Raw genomic sequence first — 16,492 nt, forward strand, 5'->3', positions numbered from 1 at the left:
TTAAAATGAAATGTGGGATGCTAGCGAAAATTTTCAACGCATACTCCTTTTGCAAAAGCTTTTAAATATTTAGAAGACGGTAAGTACAAGGATTCTCGATGACAGACTTCACTGGTGTATTAAAGATTCACAGAGTATTTACTCAGCTATGCAGGCGGAGGTAAACAGGAATCTCATTTTAAATACAAATTAAATTACTAAAAAAACCCAAAAAACAAAATTCTGATCATTGCATTACAATACAATCCACAGAGAAACTGAAGCAACAGAAAAATAATTACCAATTCTTCAAGATAACAATCAAGCTACTTTCAGGGGAAAAAGAAAAAAAGTGTGCTGCAGGAGAGGTAATTTATTCAGGGTTACATGGATGGACCGAAAATATATATAATTAAAAGCATGTCAAAGAAAAGCCCGGAGTCCCCTTCTACCCAGTCATGCCAACTTATAATTTGAAAGCGATCCAGCGTTACGAGGTTACTGTGCTGTCTAAGCTATACTGGGGAAACATTACATAGAAGGGGGAACAGCTAGGCCCATGAATGTGAGAACGAGTTATAAGCCACAGGCCCCCAGAAGTTACCGCTCCTATAACTCAACAGTTCTTTTACAAGCGGACAAATCAATTTATGTGCTCCTGTGTGTGTTTAGAAAGCATCCCAGATACCCTTTCATTAATTATGTGGGTTTGGGACATGTCAATTCTCGTTTCCCAGAGCAGCAGAAACCAAACTGAACCCCGTATTCTGTTACACTGGTTCCCACCGGACTGGGCTGGCTCGATAATGCTGAGCTCCTTCTGGAAGAACAGAATAGACTTCCTGCCATTTGGACTGTGAAACACAGTAATCCACCAGGGAATAAAGGTCAATGTTGCACTTTTGGTCATTACTGAATCATTTGAGATGATCTGTGGTGAGGATGAGAGGAAAATCGAAGGCTGCGAGAACGCTGCAAATGGCCTGACCTCAGACCAATTTTCATCTCCATCTGTCTAATAGACATGTGGATAAAAGGCCCTCCCCTCCCTCCTTCTGGGCCACTCGGCTGTTTCCAAATCCGCGGCACAAGCCAGGAACCAGTTAAACAATACATTAATAAGGGGAAATAACCTTCTAAGCCCCAGACCGACGCTTACTCAGGTTTTAGGCCATCGGCTAAAGTTTGGAACGCAATTTTCCAGTCTGCAAGCAGTGCTGCAAAGTAGAAATTTTAACGAATACAGAGAAATCATCTGCAGTGCAGGGGCATGTGCCAAAATCTCCTTGTTTGTACATGCAAATATATGCATACTTACACCTCCACCCCCCACCAAAAGACAGCCACACGATTTCTATTACATCTGCTAGCACACACACAAAGGGAAACAGCAGCAGTTCCAGAAACTGCATGCTGCAACGAAATAAATCTTTTTTTTAAGTGTCCAATTAATGCTGCTTAATCATTATTAAAGCATTTCAATCCTTAAATACAAAATATTCCTGGGAACCCGGAGCCTAATTATCATTTAAGCTGTGGAATTAATGTTAACATCCTGACTTTATACTAATACTCCCCTTCACTGGTTTGGCCGAGCTACTTTTTTTAAGGTAATGTTGCACCATATATAAGTTTAGGCCCCCACAGTATATCAATGTCAAACAACATCGTGTCAAGCTAAGATTCAATTCAGGTAAGTGCCACTGCCAAATTTTCTTGTTCCCAGACGGGCTTTAAGATTATTTTATTGCTTAAAATTTAATTTGTTCCAACTCGTGTCTCCATGACAACGTTGGCTAACCCTGCAAATCATTTGGGTAATTGGATATCTTATCTTTCTATTGCTCTCAAATCGAATGATTCTGCTAGAATTGTAACAGCCAATCAAATTTACAGTCCTCCTGAGTAATAGACTTGGAAAAGTAGCCACATTCATCTCCTCTTTACAGCCATATTAACCAGTATGCGACAAACAGTAGAATCTGGTCTTCAAACTATACTCCAAATTATAAATGGTGTCAATACCAATATTCTCACGGTGCAAAGCCTACTCAAAAGCTCCTTCCCTTTTATACTGTTTTAATTTGAGAAGCAACAATTGGTACTCATTCCATACAAACCCTGAGCAATTTCAGTACTTTGAGGGAAACTGACAAGGGTGCTAATCAGAAAAAAGAAAATAAAAATCACAGCTTTGGGGGGTATTTGACCTTGCAATAAAATAATGACCAAAGCCATGGCTATGTAAGATTACACTAGCGCACTGACATTGATCTGTCTGGGTTCCTTGGGTGGGAAAGCCATAGTTGACGCATTCGTCAAGAAATAAGAATGAATACAAGATTTTACAATTAGCTCAAAAATCTCCGTACCCTAAGAGAAAGCCATGTCGCCAAAATGTGATACCTCTTTGTACTTCATCGAATGTACGAATATCACAGCATCTAGGGTAAGTCAATTATGGAATACAGATTTCTTACGAGATTCAAAAGTCAGCAATTTCCCTTGAGTTAGTGGTATGCTTCTGGCCCTTGGTCAGCTAAAAAGTACAGAAGTTGGATACATTTCCATGGTCCAATTCCAATCTTCTCAGTAGCTGTGCAAGGAGACTGGCTCTGCAGGCGGGAGCTCACAGCCCGGGCACTGCAGCAGAGCCAGCGGCTCACAAATGGAAAAGGCTCTAGAGCCCCGGCCAACTGGCAGGCTGGATGGGTTGTCAAGAACCTCGTGCCTCCCCTGCAGATACTTCGGACTTCAGGACCGCTTCTCAAGCTCAACACAAAGAGACAGCAACGTGGGGCTTCTCAGCACACAGATGTCAGCAGGCTGCCGAGCCTTTAAGCAAGTGTGAGAGCAGGTACTGGCATAATTTGTCTGAACACAATTTGAGCAGTGCCCTCCTTCATCCCAAATGCTTACCATGACATCCAAGAAGTTTCCACGGCATCTACGGCATTATGAAGGACGGTAAGAGCCAAAAGCCTAAACTTCCAGTGTGTCTAATCCCAGTGCCCCTGCTTTTCTCCCCTGTGCATTTTTTTTCTTGTTCCCCCAGGTATCAGCACATAAGCAGCAGCTGTGACTGGACTGTCCACAAAGATCTCAAGCCCGTGCAGTACATGGGGAACATAATATAAGATCTACTCAAACTTCTACATAGCATTTAGCAGATCTCCACAGCTAAAGGAAATGGTCTGTATGTATACCTCACGGAGGCTGGAGACGTCTTCCTTCTCTAAGCCAGCAACAACTTCACCCAGCAATTCTCACCTCGCTTTTTTCAGGATGACAAAGCCTCTCTTCCAATTTCTTATTGGATTTTCCACATTATATTAAAAAATAATAAAATAAAAAAATAAAAATGCTCCTCTCGTCCTTTTATTCTGCCAAAACTCACTTCCACAAAATGAACCAAATCCTCTCTGTTGCTTCTCCATCCTCTTAAATGAAAGAACTCACCGTAACTCTATTCTCACTGGTAGTTGTATTAACTACTTAAGGCTGTTGCCTGCCAAGGGCACATTTTGCTATTTGGCCTAAATAAGGCATTTTAATTCTGCTAGATTCCTTAGACAACAGAGGTTGCCAATAGGTGATTTAAAAAAAAAAAGGGGGGGGAGTTTCCTTTTGATCCTAAAGATAAATGCTTCAGATCTTAGAAGGAAACAAATAAATACCTTTGTAATTGAGGGGAAATAATGAGAAGTGAATAATGCAGATGTAGGGAGGAAGGAAGCTTCTGGGCTTGGAAAAACAAGATGGGAGCCTGGCCTAGAATTCCAACAGCAGGGTACAGTTTTAAAGGGAGCAATAATAGCTTTAGATTATCAATTTCAAGAACAAGTATCCTTCCCTCGAGGTGCCCCAGTGCCAGGCACCAATGTAACCGCTCCTGTGTCAAAAACTCACTCCTGATAACTACCCTACATGGAGTAGGTGCTGTTGCCATCCCCTAACCTACTAGCCTGTTTTCTCTTCGGTGAGGAGGAATAATTAATATCACACAAAAGGAGGCTGGAAGGATTTACAGACAGCTCCTAGGGCACCCGGGAACTCAATGGATGGGAGCTGACTGCTCACTCTCATGTCCCAAATCAGCTTACTTTACAATAATCAGCCCAAGGAGCTGACTTTTGAAATCCGAAAAGCTGGAAAAGACACCGGGGCCACCGGGGAACGGAGCGGGCACCTGTGGCTGCAGGCTGCTCAGAGACCGGGTACCCTTCCTCTGCCCCACTGGCCCATCCTTTATTCTCTCCATTCCAGACCAAGATGCAGATCAATGTTAAGACCTCCTTTCCTAAACCGAATGTGACCTTTTTATTTTCACTCACTAATCCATAGAAGCCTTTCAAATGGCACAAATAAAGGCGGCTGCATTTTGCTCTCTAAATCAATTTTCTCCCCAGCCATCAACTAGATGTTCCCGCACAGAGAAAGAACAGCCCTTCCCTTCTAATTCAAAAATCCATATTGCCATTGCCCTTGCAAACTGCTAAACAAGCAGTATCGGCAAGTCACTTGTGTTCTGTAATATATTTACTGCAAATCCCAACGGCTCGCCTCCTAATGCAGTTTTCTATTGTGTCTGTGCGTGTCAATACACTGGCTGGTCACCTTACTTGTAAGAGGCTCTGACCGGCTGTTTGCTTAAGGCATCAAGAGGGCGCCTAGGAGAGACAAAGGCTGTTGCTCCTGGAGGGCCCAGCATTCGAGAGCCTCCTCCTCATGCTGGGGTCCTCAAAGAGGTTTTGTTTTCTAGCACTTCACATCCTTGTACCACCCACAGCCTCTGAGGCCAACTTAAACTCTCTAATAGGACAGTTTCCATCGATCTGAAGTTCCAAATCAGAGTCCTTTAGCACAATTTTTTCCTGGTTTCCTAACTAACAACATTAAAACTATGCCCCCCTCAGAGAATATGCTGATGGCATCTAAAAGTTACATTATGAAGGACCAAAAAGTAGGAAGGCTTGGTGAGGGGGGGGACTGGCTTTTCTGTTAAGTGCAAATCTCTACCTTTAGGTGACAGCTGAAAAAGCAAGCACCCTAACACCATATAATACAACCATGCCAAAACACAAAGGGCAATGTCTAGGAGGAAAGTGCTATAAAATGTTGTGAACACCTGTTGAGATGGAATTCTTAAAATGCACTTGCAGAAAAGCCCTCCTTCACGTGTCAGTCTAAAACGAGGTTGGGAGCTAAGAAAAGGCCTGGCCCAAGTTTTCCAGAATTATTTTCTCCCTTATTTACTGGGGGGAGGGGAGCAAAAGCTCTATGTTAAAATATGTGACAGGCACATCCTGTGATCATACAGGTGAGAACAGCATGGGTGTTCACTGTTTATTTCCTTCTTTTCCGTGTATTTGAAATTCTTCCCAATGACACGCTTGATGGGGTGAAGGAACTATGTAAAGACCAAAAGTAAACAATCAAGGGGTATGATCGTGATTATTAAGGTATCTGGCAACTCAGTCATGTTAAATGTCTTTATACTTGACGCATTACGAGCTACTTATCCTCAACTCCGTTTCAGGGTTGTGGTGATCTTGAGGAGACCAGCAGCGGCCCCAGGGCCAGTGATGCGTGCCCATTCTCTGCACAGAACTCAGGCCTCAACAACACGCTACTTCTGTTTTCGCTCTCTCCAGTACAAACCCAAACACATCACTGTAATTAAATTCCCCATGAAGAAGCCTCCGAGGATATTCCGAATTTATAAGTCAGTCGTTCAAAAGAAAAACTCAGAAGTGGTTATACGAGAACTGAGGTCCTGTAAAATATCTAACAAAATCAAACAGATTTCATTCTTAATTTCAGCACCAGAATCCGGCCGGGTACTATCGGGTCAAGTTTTTAATCTGGATTCCACAGATTTACTGAAGGATCTTAAGACGACCCGAAACGGCCAAAATTGTTGGGTAAAGCTCTCTTGTGTATAAAAACATGGGGGATTTTTTTGCCCAGCAACTTCCACCTGATTTTCACACGGGTTCAGGATCCAAAATGATTACAATTACCACTTTCTTAAGAAGCATGTTAAACGCTACCTAACAATTAGTGTCCAGTCCGTCTAACCCGTTGGGAAGGGTATACAATAAGTCTCAAATGCAAGCTTCGAGCAGACGGCAGCCTAGTCGGAATAACAAAAGACACACGTGAAAAAACATTATTACAGAAATTGGTACAAAAAACAGAGATGGGACAGGCTCCTTTTGGAGAGGTCATGGAAGGCCTTAACGTAAACAGGGAGTGTTGTTATTTGAACTGGACCTTGAAGGATACTGAGGAAGGCCATATGAAGCTGGACAAAAAAGACCTGGGCTTTTTATAAAGAAAACAGAAAAATGCACAGAAAAATGCACAATATATTTCAGGCAGGAAGAAGAGACCCACTGGCTGGATTAAAGGACTTGGTGGGAGGAGGACAAAGGTGACCAAGTAAGACTAGGAGGGACAGTAATCAGGGGCAGACACGCAAGGCTGTGAGTGATGGGCACAGGAGCCACTACTGGAGTGGGAAGCCAAAATCAGAAAGAACACAGACCAACATACCCAAAGACCCAAGTCCCAAAAGGGGTTTTGCATTCACCCCTTTGAAAGATGCTCCCATCCTGGGGCTGGAGTTCCCAGCGTTTGGATGTAGGTTCCTGGTGTCTAGACTGCGTGTACCCTAGCGGCTGCACAGGATATGTCAATAGGGTGCACGGAGGATGTGAGAACTTTTATTTTAACCCCTCTGCTTATAATTTCCATTTCTTACAAATGGAAACATAATGCTTTTATAACTTATAAGTCTGTAGGCAAACAAGTCTGGTGATATATTTTCAAGCTTTTCACTGACAGGTTTCACAAAATCCCACGGGCTAACTAATAATCTAGTTACACCAACAATGGTGCCCAGTAGCAGCAAACCCAGTAGAGTACTGCATGTACCTCAACAGTTCCACCAATGGCATGATTTGGATGTGCAAGTTCAAATACACTTACATTCTCAAAAACTGATTCCACTTCGTCAAGTGAATAATGAAAATCTACGGAGTATCCTCCAGTACACTGGAGATAGTTGTACATACACCTCTACCCCTTCGGTGTGTGCAGGGATATATACAGACCACACTTAACAGCACTTTTCTCTATCCGGCAGATGAAGAAATAAATTCAATGGATGGAATCTTCAGGGCTTGTTTTTCCCTCCCAGTCTTCTCCTTATACCCAAAACGACCTTCACACTACCTTCTTCCGGCTAACGATTTGTGGTCCAAGAATGACTAAGAAGCAAATAAAACTTCTAGAAAAACTAAAAGATTTGTTTGTTATGCCTACTGTGAGAACGGGTAGGGGAAGGGCCTAAACACTGGGCTCACAATTGCTTTCATGTTGCTTCAAAGCAGGCAAACAGAATTAAACTTAGTAATTATTAAAAACTGAAATGTGAAATAATGAAATACAGGTTTGTGCAAAATCACAGGTTATTTGATAAAATGTGTGTCAACATTTCTTGAAGTTTCGTAAGATGCATGGCAAACGGGTGGTCTCTAAACGATTCTGTGAACATTATAGTTTTGCAATTTCAGAAACCACTTTTTGTTAAGCCAAGTGAATAACAACACATGAATATCTCAATTTGTTAAAATTTCATTGTAATTTTTTTTCTTTTTTCAGATCAAACCATGTCTCAGAAAAAAAATGAGAAAATCTCTCCCACACCTGAGTGCCCACACCTACACCCACATACGCTCTAACTTAAAACACCAAACCACAGCCATAGAACAATCCTATGGCACATTTCATATTACAAAACTCACCAACCTCATTGGTGAGAGCTGTTCTCGATCTGTAAATGCCTACTCTTGTCAAATAAGTCTACCTATAAAAACAACTGCCTAAAATTCAATTAAAAACCGTTATACAAAATATTCGACATTAAAGGTACTAGTTCTGAAAATCTCAATTTTTCAAAATCTGAAGTAACAGTAAGCAACAGGGACGGCGGGGAGGGGGGGGGCATAGGGACGATCGAGCCAATCAAAGCCTATGAGAAACCCAGTCAGTTTCTTAGTTTCTTCCAATGTAATCCACTCCTGAAGACCACAAATATTTAATAATAGAAGAGCAAACACTCAGATCTATGGAAACCTAAAATGATTCCATGAGCCAGTAACTGAATATATCGTTAGTTTCACTACCACACAAGATGATTTATTTAAATATTTGCTAAAGGAGCAGATTCTTTCTGTGTTTCTTAATAAACACTATTTGGAGGAACAGCTTAAGCCCTCTGGCCAAAGACTCCACTCAAGGGACACAGGCAGGCACCGGGTTTTGAACACTGTGGGGGGGCGGAGGCAGGGGGGGTTGCGGTCTAGAGACACAACTCTCCTCACCTAAGAGGAGCCATACTGAGAGCCTGCCTAGCTTAACCCCTCATTTTACAAGGAGGTAAACTGATGCCCAGGCAACTAGTCAATGACTCACCCAGTCACTAATCAAAGTCCCCTAAATAAGGGACCTCAATGAGCTATGTTTTATACCAAGGCCCATCCTAAAGATCACCTATTTTATGCCTCATAGAGTTTTCTGGCATTAATTTTGAATTTTAAAAATACTTTTTATCTGAAGAACTATGTTTTTTGACCCCTGCCTTAAATTCTGTGCCCAAGACAATGCATCCCTCACCTCACCTCTGGATAGTAACCACGAACTAGCCAACTGTTGAAGGGGTTGAGTAGGGTGACAGAAAGTAGGGAGGAAGCCCCCTGCTTGCTGATAAAAAACAAAGGCTAATCTCGTGCCTCAAAATCTGGATTCTAAATACACAGGGAGCTTTATCTCTTTCCACTGAAGCTTGTAAAGGGCAGGCCTTGCTAATGAAGTGAAGTTGGGGACCACTCCAATCCTGATGACAGCTAGTCCTTTTGTATTACAAGGTAATTAACACCTGGTGGAGCTTAACTCTAAGTGCAAGTACTCCAGATAGTTTTTTTCCCATTCTGAGACTTGGACTTAGGGGGGGAAAAAAAATCTCAAAGTGAGAAACTGTAGATGGAAAACACACGTGGTTAAAAAGCAGGAAGAAAGGTAAGACTTGCAGACAAATAGTAAGAGTCACATCTAAGGGATTAACCTGCAGGTGAACCCCTAACAGTTCCACCTAAGCACTTTAAAAACACTACCAGAGAACAAGTTATTTTTTAAGAGAAACTTAAAAGCGCACATCAAAACTATGAAAGCGGTTTCACTCCGAAATTTACGTGGTCTGAGATACCGTGCTGGCTGAAACATCACATGGCACTTGGTTATGTTAAGCTCTCCTCTGTTTCTCTTTCTCCTCTCCTTCCCCACCCCACAACCAGCACTGCAGAATGTGTCTTTCCTTCCTGAGCGAGTCCTTTCATTTATTTTTAAATTCTTGGCCGCCCGGGAGAGCCCCGAGTGCTCACTCTGCCCGCTCTTCAGAAGAATAGAGGCACAGAGAGACAAAGTGACTGATCACACTCGCTATGCCCTGGGCCTCAACCAGGAGTCCTGACAACACTTTACAATTCTCTTTTGTTCTTAGACATTTTTTAACCTGCAGATAGTAGTGCTCGGTTGGCTACGACTTTCTACCTACCCATGGCTGTGACCTCCATAGGCCAGTCAGCACTGCTGATTTTCGTGAATTCTTAGAACATGCATCTAGCCCTGACGTGATTGTGTACCACGAACTTGCCAGCACAAAGAACAGGAACAGGAGAGACATGCAGCCAGGCTGACTGGGTCACCACACATGGGCTCAAAGCAACGTCCACCACTGGCCTCGTCCCCCAATGGCAGGGGGCTGGGGAAAGTAGAGCGGCACTGAATTCTAGGGACCAGGTGACCCACACTCCAGCTTCAGCAGAAACCTGGCCTTGACAAATCCTGGACTCTGAACACATGCCCAAAGCCACAGACAGAGCAAAACACCTCCCCAGCCTACCTCACAGGATGAGGCAAATCCCTTCTGAAGACTGTTATGTGCTGTATGAATGCCCGCCACCAAAGACAACTAATGGCATGGCTTCATCAGCAGCCTGAAGAGATACACTAGTGGAATAAGTAAGGCTTAGGTATGTATTTACAGTGCATCTTGTTCCAAAAATATCACATGAGGTCATACCACAGCACATGACAGAAAACAAAACTTGAACGATCACACTGCCAAACACACCAGGCACAGCCCTCAAAACAACCAGACTCACGTTCACCTGCTGTTTCGTAACGCACCCTAACGCCCTGGTGGCAGCAGAATTGCCTCGAGGTTTCAGATGTCTCTACCTCTCCTGGATAGATATACCTAGAGTTTACAATCTACCTGGAGAGATGGACAGGCAGATATCTATAAAAGACACAAACAAAAACAACAAAAAATAACTTTTTTTTTTTTTAAAGATTTTTATTTTGAGAGAGAGAGAGAAAACACTCCTGTGAGGGGGAGGGGCGCTGGGAGAGGGAGAGGGAACCTCAAGTAGACTCCCCACTGAGCAAGGAACAAGACGGGAGCTCAATCCCAGAATCCTGCTATCATGGCAGGAGCCAAAATCAAGAGTCGGACGCTTAACCGACTGAGCCACCTAGGCACTCCTCAAAAAAGAAAAAAAAAAAGAAAAAAGGAAAAAAAAACTGTCTTAATGCTACTGTAAAAAAATTAAGTACCCGTTACCATCCTTAGTGCACTGACTTTTCAGTAACTAGCCACATATGGGAGCAGAAAAAGTGAGGGGAAGGCTTATCAGGAAGTGTTGACACAACATAAACATGGACTGTGGGCACCAAACCAAGTAAGGAAACCACAATTATACCATTCTCGATTTGGACCCGCTTCCACTTTAAAACTTCCAGACGGAAAAGTCGGTGGTGAGATTTGACACTGAAATCTCTAAAACTCACTCCTTCGACAAACCCGCTGAAAGGTGGGGAGAGGGAGCGGTAGTCACACTGCAGACAAATCTTAACAACATTAAAGCTCTCTCGGTGGAAAGTTTCCCCATCACTGCATTTTTTTTCAGTAACAAAGATGTTGTCAGAAATGACAATTTTTTGTGTCCCCTGATGATGCCTTGCTAGCATTTGGTTATAAGCCATAAAACAGGACTAATTTCAGCCTGTCAGGAGTCTCACTAATGCCCAGTTTCCCCCCAGAGAGAATTCCTGTCAAATCTAATGAGAGCTCCAAAGGCCCTCTCTACAATATAATGAGCACTTAGGCCGTGCTGGTGATCAGGCGGCAAAAAGCATCAATTTGAGCCTGGCTACACCCTGGGGGCCAGACGTCACCAGTTTTAATAAGAATTATGATTACTAGCTGCACCAAATGCCTCCTCAGAACTTATTAATGTGTGACATTCAGAAGGATGTTTTTCAAATGTAAGGCCACTTTAAACTGAATTACAGCACTGCTTTGCACACCACTCTAGTTAAGGGTCTGTCAGCATTTACAATATAAACTAAATTTCAGGGGGCTTAATACCCTACTATGAAGAACATGGCATCTCTCAGCTTTTCACATTTTTCAAATTACTGAGCCAATTATGCACAGCATATTATTAATGCATACTGGCTCATGGATGGACAATATTACCCACAAATGTCCAATAGTGTATAGAAACTCATTAGAAACCTATTTTCACACCATGGGGCTCCTGACCCTCTTTGCCCCTTCTTCCTTCTTCCTACTCGATAAAGAAGAGGTCATGTAACCATGCAACCTACAGGAACCCAGAAGAATTACACACCTCCTTTACCTCCCCAATAAATCCTATACCAGCATACAGCATCACACAGAGGTGGTGTTTCCTTGTAAGAGAGTTGGTGAAGTTATTAAATCCTTTGAGTTTATGAGTTTCAGAAAAAGCTCAGTCTTCTCTTACCATTCTAGAATTTTTGTTAGCAAAAAAATGTGCCTTTGGGGTAACTTAAAAAAAAAAGTGGCAGGTTACAACTCCTTCACCCAGTTTATTTGCATAATTCATGTAAATGACCACAGACCTTCTGGCCCAATTACTATCAACAAGTTACAACGGCCTCAATCAGGCACTAGCCATTGAAACACACAAAAAACAAAGGCACAAGCCCAATGTAATCTAGGCTACCAATTTTGCAAATCAGAATAAAATCAGCATTTTAAAGGCCCAATTATATTATTAATGAAAGGCCTTGAACCTAACTATCCCTTTCCAAACACACATCTGAGAACAGATCTAATGTACACGACTTAACATTATGAAATCTATGATGAATTAAAAATCAAAGAGTGTGGAGTTACAAAAGCAGAATTCAACTCTGAAACACACTTGCTTAATGAAAGTCTTTGAATATAAGTAAGATCTGAAGGCTGAACTAATCAATTTCTCCACTGTGCCCCAGCCGGTCAGCCATGCTCTTTAATTTAATGAAACAAGGGTTTGAGATGAAATAGCACATATACATCAAGTAAGAATTGTATTGTTGCACTTTGAAATGTGTCCAACTGTGCAACTTCATCTGATGATAATTTTTTAAGAGGCAATCGATTTCTAAAAGACTTATTGTACCAGCGTCTTGATGAAAAAGTGAATGTCAGCATATCTCCAGAATACTTACACCCTGCCATTAATGCTTTCTTTGGCAGACAATGACTACTCAATCGAGGGTCCTTTGGGCTGAGCAATCATTTAGCTTTTCTTCTCTTATGAGGTCCTTAGTGCCTTGTTCCAGCTCAATACACTTTTTATACACCATTATAGTAGCCATAAGCGTGAATTTTATGGGAACTTGCAAACTCATAGTCATAGCTAGAGCTTTCCAGTCACTAATCTTTTCATGCTTTTAAAACCACTAGGACTGAAGCAACTCCCAACATATGCTGTGGCCATACAAGAATGCTTTTTCACCTCCAAATCTGCATCAATTGAGAAATTTTTCAAAAAGATGTTTCCTAATAACCCACTAATCATGTCACTTTATGCAACCCCAAAGCATGAAGAGAACCCCACAGTTAGTCATATACCACCATGTTTAACTTGCTTAAGGAACTCCTGAATATCCTTCTTTCCCCTGCAGGACCACACTGCTGTCCAAACCAGCAAAAAAAAACCAAGCTATTCTGAATTTCAGAACTCTACGGGATATCCAGATCTTTAAAGAGGAGAATCTACTCAGGTGGAAAAGTCAACTTAGAGACTCAATTTCTATCAGCCTAGAAACAGGTCGGTTCACATTTCCAAAGCACCTCTCACCTAGTCATTTAAAGATTCCGTAATTGTCAAGAAGCGACCCTTCTGCAAAATACTACCACCAACTCACAGGAAGGGAAACCAAGGCAAGAAAATGGCATACAAATCCCCCCACCACTGAGGACAAAGCCAGTTTTATAGAATCATAATGACTGATTTCTCATTTCAACTGGAGATTTAACTAAAGCTTACCTGTTTATGCATTTCTATGTTTAATCCATATGACATTTCATAATACTGCAAAAATAAAAAACAAATCAAGCATTTCGTTAACTCACGTTTTGCAATGCTAGGAACACATATTTGCTAATCTTACATGAAAAGGAGAAAAGTCTAATCTCTGATACCTACCATCACATAATGCCTCTGCATTTCTGTCTTTTCACTTGCCAGTTTCTCACATTCCAATTTAAGGCTACAAAAACAAAACAGGCAACTTAATGTAAACATTATGTCACTTGTTTTAACATCTGCCTCACATATTTGCACTTCAAGTAAAAACACAGACCAATTTGGAAAAGCCATAAACTATCTAAGTAAACATGCAAAAGCTTTGTCCTTGCATTTTATAGGGAAAAGGGGTAAGGTGAACAGTACAGGGTCTCCACTCAGCTACTATTCTTTTTTTTCTTGGTGCATACCTGGTCAGATGCCAAGAATAAAAAATCTGTCAAAACCTCTGATCTACCCAGAAGACTGATTTCCCCTCCTACTCATCTGTTCACTCCTACTTCCCCGCACCAGTTTGCTCCTTTGGACTCCACTAATATCTGGCCTTTGCACAATTTTCAGCGTCAGACATAGGCTGTCCCATCTCTACCAGTTCAAATAGTCTCTAGGTTTGAAAACTGTACTTGTAAAGTTACTGCCACAATTGTTGGTCCCTTTTAAAATCTTCGGTTTTTAAATCCCTGCCAAAATATGTTAAGTAGCTACTGCAATAAAGTGGGTTGAAGTCCTCCCTGCTTGGTAAACACAGTGTGGGCAGGTATGCCTCAAGTTCCAGAGATTATGATCTTCAAGCAGACAAAAGGTCAATAATCAGAAAAACCTCTGACAAAATAAGAAAATTCACACCCAAGCATCTGTGTGCTTTTTCTCAAGCATGACAAAAATAAAAACTGTCATTACACAGTTATTTCTTAGCTCTAATCAGCGAAGACTTCATAGGAACAAGGGAAGAAACTACCATTTCTGGAAAATCCACTATGGACAGGATGCTTTCCAATCACTTTTCATTTACAAATCTTTTGAAGTAGGTCTCATTAGATGAAAAGACTAAGCTGGGATATATATAAATGAGACTCCAGTCCCCTGTCCTGCCCAAACCAACCCAGAATGACGCCAAAGCAGGGAAGCTTTCCCTGCACGTATCCACCTCCCTCTTCATCACCAACGTTGGGCACAGCTAACAGCATCTAGCTTTCCACAACGGACTTTGCCTCAGACAACACAATCCTCTAGTATGGCAAAGACCGATTTCGACAGGGGCTCTGCCTCCCTAAACCTGCACTCCGGGGCTGGGGCATTGATTGAACCAAGGTTTCAGCTCAGCCTGTTGCAAAATAAATAAACGAAGTGCAAATATTGACGGTTCTCATGCAACTCCTAAATACTCAAAAAAAAAAAAAAAAGGCTCCCTGAAACAGCAGCAAACGGGCAAAAGGGAAACAATGGTAGGAGGAGGAGACTAGAGAAGAGGCGGCCCGGGAAGAACCTGGAAAGGGGGTAACTTGAATGACAGGTCTTAACTGCGACTCCACACGCCACCGCCTGGACGCAAGTACTAAGTACAGCTGCCACAGCCACCAGGCCGGGCGAGGAGGGGCTGGGGCTGCCCCCGGGCTACCACTCGCCCGGCGCGGCCGGACACGCACCTGTGATACTGGGCCTGCAGGAACTGGAATTCCTCTTTAATCCGATCCAGGGACTCCGGGATAGTGAACTTGAAGGGCTGGCCTGCAGCCTGGTGCGGCGTCTGGGGGCCACGGCAAGGGGACGGGATGCGGGTAGATAAAACAGTAAGTCAGAGGACGGAGAAGTGGGTGGGACATAAACAAAAAATAAAGTTAGAAGTGGCGGAAAACGGAGCCCTGAACTCGAGTTTGCGCTGCACTTTACGCGGGGAGAAAGCGGACCCTCGCCGGGTCTGGAGCCACCAGATTCCGAGCCTCTTCCGTGCTCCAGGGCGGGTCGTGGTACGTGCGCCCGGGTCACCGGCTGGAGGCAGAGGGGCTCCCCGGCGGCCGGGGAAGACCAGGCCAAATTGTCGTCGTAGCCACCAACCCCTCCCCACAGGGGCGATAATGACCCCGGGGATCAGAGGAGTAAAACAACTCCCTAACGCTCCCCGTTCCCAGAGTCGCCGGGGCCACCTCCAGGCGCACCGGAACGGGGGCTGCATTGACATGTAAATAGGCGAGACGAGAAACAAAAGGGGGGCGCCCTACCCATCTCGGCGGGGGGGGGAAGTGGTAGGGGGGGAGCTGTCGCTACGGGAAAGAAACCCCAGCCTCGCCGGGTGCCCCCGCCCGCCCTGTCTGGACGTCAACTCGGAGGGGGCCCAAAGTAAAGGGAAAAAATTGAGTTTCAGCTCACTCCCCACCCCAGGAGGGGAGGGTCCGGACCCTCCCCAGCCTTGCACTCCTAGAGGCTGGTGGGGGGGTCGTCCAGAATGTAGCAAACACCAGTCTCCTTACAACACAGGAAGAACGCCCATCCTCACCCCACCCCCAACCCAATGCTTTGCCCCTCCACCCAGCACCCTGCTGCGCCTCACCGGGTGCCGGCTCTGCGGGAACATCGCTCTGGCGGCGGCCGTAGCTCTGTTTCCGGGCAACTCAATCCTCCGCTCAATTTCCAACTTTAATCCCGCCGAGGAAAATTAAGCCGAGAAGCCAAGCAGAAACCGGGAGCGCGGGGAGCGCGCTGGCCACGCACGCAGGCGCGCTCGGCGGGGCGCACCGGCCACTCGGCGCCCGGCTGCTCCTGCTCCCGCCGGTGCGGGTTCCCTCCCTCAGGGCCACATCGCGGGGCACCGGGGGCCCGGCTGTACCAAGAACCTGCGCGGTGACGCCGGCGCCCGAGAAGAGGGCGCGGGGGCTATGATCCAACCCGCGGGCCTCCGCTGCCCGGGCGGGGAGGTGGGGGCGCGGTAACTTCGGCCGCGCTCCCCTCGGCGATCCCGGTACGCGGCACCCGTCCCAAGCAAACAAATCCAGGCGGGCTGCTTTCCTTCGCTCTTCTCCCGGTCTGCCTCTCTCCGGGTTTTC

General features: G+C 44.2%; 1 protein-coding gene across 1 annotated transcript in view; it reads right to left on the bottom strand.

Annotated features, from left to right (window-relative positions):
• TLE1 (TLE family member 1, transcriptional corepressor) overlaps positions 1-16,138 on the bottom strand; it is a 106,594-nt gene extending 90,456 nt beyond the window's left edge. Inside the window, exons 1-4 of the mRNA XM_034647083.1 lie at positions 16,000-16,138; positions 15,098-15,198; positions 13,572-13,635; positions 13,413-13,457 (exon numbers count right to left, since the gene is read on the bottom strand). Of these exons, the coding sequence (XP_034502974.1) occupies positions 13,413-13,457; positions 13,572-13,635; positions 15,098-15,198; positions 16,000-16,023 (234 nt within the window). The 5' untranslated portion in view covers positions 16,024-16,138. The remainder of the gene's footprint in view (positions 1-13,412; positions 13,458-13,571; positions 13,636-15,097; positions 15,199-15,999) is intronic.
• Positions 16,139-16,492: the final 354 nt, after the last annotated feature.

The sequence above is a fragment of the Ailuropoda melanoleuca genome, chromosome 17 (genome assembly GCF_002007445.2).
Source record: "Ailuropoda melanoleuca isolate Jingjing chromosome 17, ASM200744v2, whole genome shotgun sequence".
Classification (NCBI taxonomy): Eukaryota; Metazoa; Chordata; class Mammalia; order Carnivora; family Ursidae; genus Ailuropoda; species Ailuropoda melanoleuca.